The sequence below is a fragment of the Phyllopteryx taeniolatus genome, chromosome 10 (assembly GCF_024500385.1).
Source record: "Phyllopteryx taeniolatus isolate TA_2022b chromosome 10, UOR_Ptae_1.2, whole genome shotgun sequence".
Classification (NCBI taxonomy): Eukaryota; Metazoa; Chordata; class Actinopteri; order Syngnathiformes; family Syngnathidae; genus Phyllopteryx; species Phyllopteryx taeniolatus.
Genome location: NC_084511.1, coordinates 5,727,133 through 5,735,310, shown reverse-complemented (window position 1 = coordinate 5,735,310; position 8,178 = coordinate 5,727,133). Strand labels below are relative to the sequence as shown.

Here is an 8,178-nt window from a genome sequence, read left to right as displayed (position 1 = left end):
ACGCTGCGTGGCTGCACCCGACCCCGCCTCCTGGAGCACCTTTCTCCCGTGGGTGGAACACAACTCCCTCACCAGTTGTGTTGTTGTGTCATTGTGACAGGTTAATTTCACCTTCTGCCATCTAGTGGAAGAGCATTTAATTGTTCTGCTAGTTACTACATGTGACTGACATAGCGAAATGAACAAAGATATATTATTTGTAGTGAATAAATATGAATTTTCAGACCATTTAAGAAAATGGATAATTTCCCGCGGCATACGTGATGATCTTTCAGGCCACACGAAAGTGCCGCAGCACAGTGGTTGGGCTCTAGCGTTTCCATTTTTAAGGTCACTGTGCTGCTATAATTATGGCATTATGGCATTATTGTGTTTTCATTCATTATTTATAGCGCTTCGTGTTTCCATGACCCCTTTTGCAACGTAGTATGTCAGCTGCCGCTTAGTCAGCAAATTGCAGAAAAGCCGTCTTGCATGCCTTGTGTGTGTGTTTAGGTTTGTATGATGTTTATAGCCTCTGCTGGGGTAAAAACATTCCTTTCCCAATATTTGAGATCATACTCCCCGCGCCCCTCTTCGTCATGTCTATTTAGAGCTCTCCTTCAGTTGGTCTCACATTATATGCATCTTGCGTCTAAGCTCAAATACAGTGATATCAAACACAAGTGATCAGAAGACTACTTGGAGGATAAACACTGATGGGATTATGTGGGGGTTTTGACGGATGATACGTGGGTTCCAGTGGAAAAGTTGAGTTCTCAGCACGATGGCTTCACCTGATTCATCGAGTCCGTGTCCTTCCAGCACAGATGACATGTCACTTGATCTTTCGCTAGCCCCGGACTCATTCCGGTACACATCTCACAGGACGAAGCAGGGTGGAATCGGCAGCTTGTGCTACGGGTTCAGTGTGGCATGGCACCATCTGAGGCCCTTTATCCCATTCTTGCTCATCTGCTTCCTGATGGTGGCCCTCATCTACCTGATGCAGGCCATCATCTACGGGGGCCCATTCAAAGACCCGCACTTCTTTGTCAAGTTCAACCAGCGCTGGCCCAGGCCCACTCCAAACCAACCAGACACTCTTTCCCCAAACTAGCATGGACTGTTACTGCAACCCGGCTTGATATCAACAGGTTCTCAGAGGGGAATACTCTATCATTTTGTTGTGTATACCATTCGCTTGTGTTTTTCCGTCATTGTTAACATACTCCAATGCGGAAGGCATTTAACAACCAATGCAAAGAAAAACAATTGCAGTTCGTATTTCCGTTGGGCTGTTATCACCAAAATCCATAGTTTTAAAAAACATTAGCCTCCACCAAATGGTTAAGATGTCACTTTTAGTTAAATCAATAAAACAAGACAAGTTTCCTTTTAAAAGAAATACACATTGGAAAAAAAAGTATTTCAGGGATGAAATACTTTGATTACTGTCGATTGAAAATGATATGAAAACAAAGAACAAAAAACATGCTTTTCATTTGATAGTGACAATCTATTGTCCAAGAAATTAATTCAACAGAATATTGCTACTTTACTTTCAAAATTAGTGGATTTTTCCTTTTTTGTAGAGTTTGAATTGAGACTTCCGTCTTCACACACACACACACACACACACACACACACACACACACACACACATACACAAAAAGTGATTGCTTAGTTCAAATTGTATCTCATTAATTTGTATTTGACTTATTGTTTCAACTTTCAGCATTTTCTGCTGATGAATTTTGCTTTTGTGCTTAATACTGGACACCTGTTTTAGCACTCCAGACATTAGACTATTTTTTTGAAATTTTAATAATTTAAAAAAATATTATTTTGATTTCTTTCCCCCAACTGTCTTGTTTTCATTGACTGTCATCTTTGTTTTGTTTGTTCCGCCTGTACGCTCACAGTGTGTCTACGCTACTGCCCCCCAGTGGTCAGCATGAATACGACACCAAACAAATGACCAAGCTTGACGTCATCAAAATGAGGGAAAAACTCAGCGGGGCACAAAAAAATGCTCGTTTGGTGTCGTTATAATACTTTTTTTAAAAAATATTTAGTTTTATTAATTTTAAATAACGCGGTTTTCTAGTGAGCTCAGAACAAACGGTAAGTGATGCTACTTTCACGTTTATGCCAAACGTCTTTAGTGTATCATCCCAAGTGCAGTTCACAAGAAAATGCGAATTAAGTAGTCTTCATTCAGTAGTCTTCAGTTCATGTCCAGGTGCTAAAGTCGTATTTGTTCAGTTCATGACTCGTTAATAAAGTGACGCAAGACATGTGAGACCCGCTTAATCTGACTGCTGCGAGCAAGCTGCTCGTTTGTTAGCAGCGAGGCTAACAGTGATTTGGCATTAAATAACATTAAAAGTTCTTTCTCAACTAATTTACGCACTGAAACATTTTTCTTAGTACAAATTTTATATTGTCAGTCTTCAATATGATATGTAATACAGTATTGCAACGTTCTCGTATTTACCCAAGTCAATAGTTCATTTAAGGTTTTGCAAAGCTGTATCGAGCTACATCATAAACATAGTAGCAGTGTACACTAGCATATTTTTAATAATAACACCGTTTTTCTTGTATGAAGCCATTTCACTTGTTATAAAATCCTCCAAGGGCCATGCTTAATGAATGGAGAAGTAGAATGTAACATAACACAGGAATGTATGTAGATAATAGAATGTCACATAATTACATCCATTTCCCCCCTACATTTAATTTAGCCCTTGAAAGACATTGTAAGAAGTGCACTCCTGACAGGAAAAACAGTTATTGTGAAAATAATTTGCCAATACTTCAAATAATATTATTGGGTGTGAGCTACAGTACCAGTCAAAGGTTTGGAAACACCTACTGTTTCAGACTGGTATTGTATTTCCACACGTGGACAAAATTGTGCCCTTCCGTTAAAGAAAGAAAAGCACACAATTTTCACTTAAGTAATTTAATATTAACCAGACTGGAATTTGCCAGTGCGTATTGAAAAGTAAATGATCTTCTAGGAGATGAGACAAAACTGGAGCTTTTTGTCAATTCACATCAGCTCTATGTTTACAGATGCAAAAACTTAGCATAATAATAACACTGACCCTACTGTGCAACATTGACGAGGCTCTGTTCTAGAGCTGCTTTGCTCCATCTGGCACGGGGTGTCTTGAATTTGTGTAGGAATACACTGAAATCTCAAGACTATCAAGGCATTCTGTAGCAAAATCTGCTGCCTGGTGTCAGGAAGCTTGGTCTCGGCCGCAGGTGGTGGGTCTTCTAACAGGATAATGATGACCCAAAACACATAGCTAAAAATAATGAACATAAGAATAGCTCAGGAGAAAATATCTGACTTCTCTAAATAGCCCTACATCTAATGTAAATTCTATTGAACATCTGCAAAAGTAGCTGAAACAGAGAAAGCTGGAGCAGTTTGCTCATGATGAGTTGGTCAAAATACAATACAAATGCCTGATTTTCATTAATGAATTTCGATTATTATTTAAATTTATTGTTACTTTTATCCGTGTCAATTTATTCTGTGAGCATGCAGTGTTGTGATTTTTTTTTATTTTGGTAACTGCGGTCAGTAAAGGGGGCTGGAAAGCTTGAAATTTGATCTTGTAAAAAAGTATTGGGATCTGACCAATGAAAATATGTTTTAAAGTATAAAATAATGCTTTTAAATAGTGTTATTCATTCCAACAAGAACAGTAAGGCTTACATGTGAATATTCACCTCTTGTCTGACCCTCTCCAGTTGATGTGGAGATGTGGCGCTACCAGAAGCCAGGATTTAAAGCCCTTCTCGTGGCTGAGTTGCAGAAACAGCAACAGCACCAGCAGTTGTGTGACACTCTGCTGCGGGCAGAAGGTAATGACCATCTATAAAATACACCTTCAGTTTTTCTTTTTTTTTTTTACTCTTTGCTAAGGAAGTTATGTTCTCACTTTTATTTTTTTTTGTGGCCCAATTACTAAGCACTTCTGTTAATATGATGTTGTCAATGAATTGTAAGAACAAAATTCAGAAGAGGGGTATCTATCAAGATGTACAATTTAGTGCTGATTAGTGGTGGGAATCAAAAACTGATTCTGATTTAAAACCAGGTCCAAGTGGCCGATTCCATTGGAGTTGTACACCTCCAACAATGGCAGTTCTCCTTAACAATGCTTTCATTTTCCAGCATAATGTCATCTCGCGCGGTGTCAGTCGCCACGTACCTATTGACTCTGGCCCGCAGTACAAATTTCTAAGTCACCAAAACATTTTGCCTGCTGAAAATCTCCCAAAGTGCATTTTCGGACCAAAATACTTTTATCACTGCAATGGGAGCGTTCGCGAAACGTCATCGTTACGTACCGTAATTTCTTGTGTATGATGTGCACCCATGTATTATACCCCCAATACCACCCCCAAAGTTGACCTCAAAATTCTGGAAAACCATTCTACCGATGTATAATGCATTTTTACAATGCATGATTTTGCTTCTACACATATGATCAAAACATAAAGTATTATCTGTATTTTGTGAGTATTTTCAAATAATTATTCTGAAGTTAAGCACTTTATTTGAACACGTAATCCTTTATTTTTATTTACTTACTCTTATTTTGAAAGTTCACAGCCCTACTTTTATTTAGTAAATGAGAAAACTCACAGTTGTGCGCATATGTTTGATTACCAAGGCAGAATTTGTAAGATGTGTACAATTCTTTAAAGAAAACACAAAGGGCCAGGCGAAACACATTTAATTTAATAATAATGGGATTCAAATTTAACGGTCAAGGATTTCAGAAAAGCATTATCATTAAACAAAACATAACCATAAAGAAATTAATGATGGGTGTTGTTCAGTTCTCAGTCATATTTAAAATAAAAAAACAATATTTCGCAAATTCTGCCATGGTATGTAAACTTATGAGCACAACTGTACATATCTGCAGTCATACGCACCCCTGTCATATTGGAATGAAAGTGTAGGTTACACCTTTTTCATAACCACTAGGTGGCGGTGGCATATTAGAATGAAAGTGTACAGCTTTCTCATAACCTCTAGGTGGCGGTGGCATTTTGGAATGGAAGTGTACAGCTATTTTATAACCTCTAGATGGCGGCATACATTTATAAAATGGGAATGTTTTTTTCCCCATTTTCCCCTATACCTATGTATAATGCGCACTATTGACTTTTGACAATTTGGGGGAAAAATGAGCATAATACAATTCGCTGTTCTGAACTCAAAATAGGCCATTTACGTGAATCGTATAGATCCGATGAATTTTTCCTGGAAGGGGCGGAGGGGTCGCCGTCGATGACGTCATAGGCTGTTTTGTACTCCTTGAAAGCTGGCAGCTAGATCAGTTCCACACATTCACCATCCACACACAGATGTAATTGTGAATATTACTCCGCGGCAGACTAATATGCGGCCTGAGGTTCTGCCTGTGCACTCGGAACCTGGTTTGGGTAACTCACAGGAGTTGATGAGACCAGAAAAAAACTTCCGCCGCTTCTACTGTTAAGAAGTAAAGGTATTTTTACTCCGTTACAATTATCTAAATGTCCCTCGCTACTTTTCTTTATCAATTATTGCTTATTTATCAACTATTTCGTGCGTGAGACTATGACTTTGATGTCCGCATCGGGCGCTGTTTACGCCAATCCAGTTTAACCGGGACTGACGTTTAAGTCTAGTTCAGCCATCAAACAACTTCAAGAAAGTCCCATGTCTTCACACAACCTCTTCCATTGGGCTTCCCGGACATAGGTATTAAAACTAGATAAGTCTGCCCCGCTGATCGTCGTGCGTACATGGCGGCCATGTTGGGAAGGTCGTCATTACCATGAAGGCAACGGTGCGCTACTCATGTTTACATTTAGACGAACAAAAACAACAGCTTTAATGTATTGTAGTATTTGTCTGGCACCGTCTGCCCAAACGTGGATATTTTAGCTCCCTTATAACTTGAGAAAACATCCTGCAGGAAATTGCAGATGTTTTTTGGGAGTTTTGACTGTGCATCCACACACACACACTTACACACAACAACATCAGAATTTGCACATTCACATTTTATTTTGTAATTTTTTTTAAATTGATGTTCATGCTGTGGTAAAGTTACTCACTATTTACTCAGTACTTGAGTAATAATTTCACTTTGTACTTTTTACTCTTAGTCAAGTAATTTTTTTGGAGGACTACTTTTTACTTTTCCTGGAGTCACATAATTGTCAAGTAACCGTACCGTATTTTCACAACCATAAAGCGCCCTTAAAAGTCTTAAATTTTCTCCAAAATTGACGGGACGCATTATAATGCGGCGCGCCTTATGTGTGCGCTGAGTTCCAAAATCTATAAATGTTGTTGTTTGATGAGCGCTCCGCTTGACTGACTGGGAGCATTTCCTGCCGACACGCTGCTTATACAGAGGAAAAGCGGACATGGCTGAGGACAGCATGTGTCCGTTAAAGGGGGAAGGGTGCACATGAAAAAGGACGCTAAAGGCACGCCCCCAGTAGGTATATAGCGCCGGTATGTCCATCCATCCATTTTCTGAGCCGCTTCTCCTCACTAGGGTCGCGGGCGTGCTGGAGCCTATCCCAGCTATCATCGGGCAGGAGGCGGGGTACACCCTGAACTGGTTGCCAGCCAATGGCAGGGAAGATACAAACCAACAACCATTCATACTCACATTCACACCTACGGGCAATTTAGAGTTGTCAGTTAACCTACCATGCATGTTTTTGGGAGTGCCCAGAGAAAACCCATGCAGGCACGGGGAGAACATGCGAACTCCACACAGGCAGGGCCATGGATTGAACCCCAGTCCTCAGAACTGTGAGGCAGACGCTCTAACCAGTCGTCCACCGTGCCGCGCCACTATGTGCATTGTGCAAAACAACATCGGTTTGGCTAAGAACCCCAAAAAATGGCACCTACAAAGAGACACGCTTACGAAGCACAAATCTGTCCACCTGGTCTGACTGATGGGATGTGTTTGAGTGAAAACTTATAATTTTAGCATGAACAAAAGATTTAATGAGCTCTCATGACGCATACATGCAAGTGTTAGCCATTCAATTGTTGATTGGAAAAGGCTCTTACAGCGAAACATCTCCATATGTTACGTGTATTTGCTTATTTGAGAAATATAGGTAGGTATAAGGTTCATATCCATTCGTAATTTTTTATTCGGTAGTATGCCAAGTAAAGCTGGGCGATATGGCGATATACTGCATATCGTGAGGATGTTGTCTATCGTGTCATTTGTCTTGTATCGTTTCTATCGTCATTTATTCAATTTTCAAGCAAAGATTTCCACAATATATAGGGCTGTAGGGCTGAAACGAATCCTTAATTGGAGCACCACTATAAAAAAAAAATACAGAGGATGCCTTGGAGAACCATTTTTGGTTCTCCAAGGCATTTCTGTAATGCTCCAAGGACACCCATGGTTACCTTTAATGTGGCAGCGCGCTTATGTTACCTCAGTAAGGGAAGAAGGACACGGATTCATGATGCATATTTTTAAAGTTTGCAGTAAATAAAACCTTTTTCTGAATGTTTAGCAACTCTCAAAACAAAGATTGAACTGTTTATTTTTCGTAACTCGATGAAAAGAGTGTGGATTGATAACAGAAATGAAAGCTGTGTGGCAGGCAGAGGTAAATAGAAAGACGATCGCTGATTGGTCAAAAGTCAGTCGGCGTTCAGTGCTGGCAGCGAGCAGACGACAAAATGCGACATGCCAAGCCACGGAGGGTCGAAAACTGGGCGAAAAGCCACACGTGGCTTCCTTTTACAGTCAAAGAGGGTGCCGTAGATGTGCTGCATTGTTCCCTTTGTCGCCAGCATGCAAATCAAATTAAATATTGCCAGAATGAGTAGCCGAAGTTTGTTGGTATTGCAGCCAGAAGGCGCAAGAAAACTAATGTTGACAAGCACAACCACGCGGAGACACACAAGAAGGAAGTAAATTTGGATATAAATCCTGCAACATTATCTGAACTCTACAAAACTACTCCTATTGGACAGGCGTTGAGCCATGCCTAACAGCGAAAAGGAGCTTGTCAGTAAATTCAATCAGTGGAGTGTATATAATGGTACGATATTATGTGTATAGCACAAGGCGGAGGGATATACAGCATGATGCCATCATGGTGTGTAGAGTCTGAAAGATA

At 40.0% G+C, this 8,178-nt stretch overlaps 1 protein-coding gene across 2 annotated transcripts in view; it reads left to right on the top strand.

Moving 5' to 3' along the window:
* Window positions 1–1,918: 1,918 nt before the first annotated feature.
* LOC133485264 (uncharacterized) overlaps window positions 1,919–8,178 on the top strand; it is a 53,030-nt gene continuing 46,770 nt past the window's right edge. For both annotated transcript variants that reach the window (XM_061788696.1, XM_061788695.1), the window contains exons 1-2: window positions 1,919–2,106; window positions 3,754–3,867. In XM_061788696.1, coding sequence (XP_061644680.1) covers window positions 3,765–3,867 — 103 coding nt within the window. In that variant the 5' untranslated portion in view covers window positions 1,919–2,106; window positions 3,754–3,764. The remainder of the gene's footprint in view (window positions 2,107–3,753; window positions 3,868–8,178) is intronic.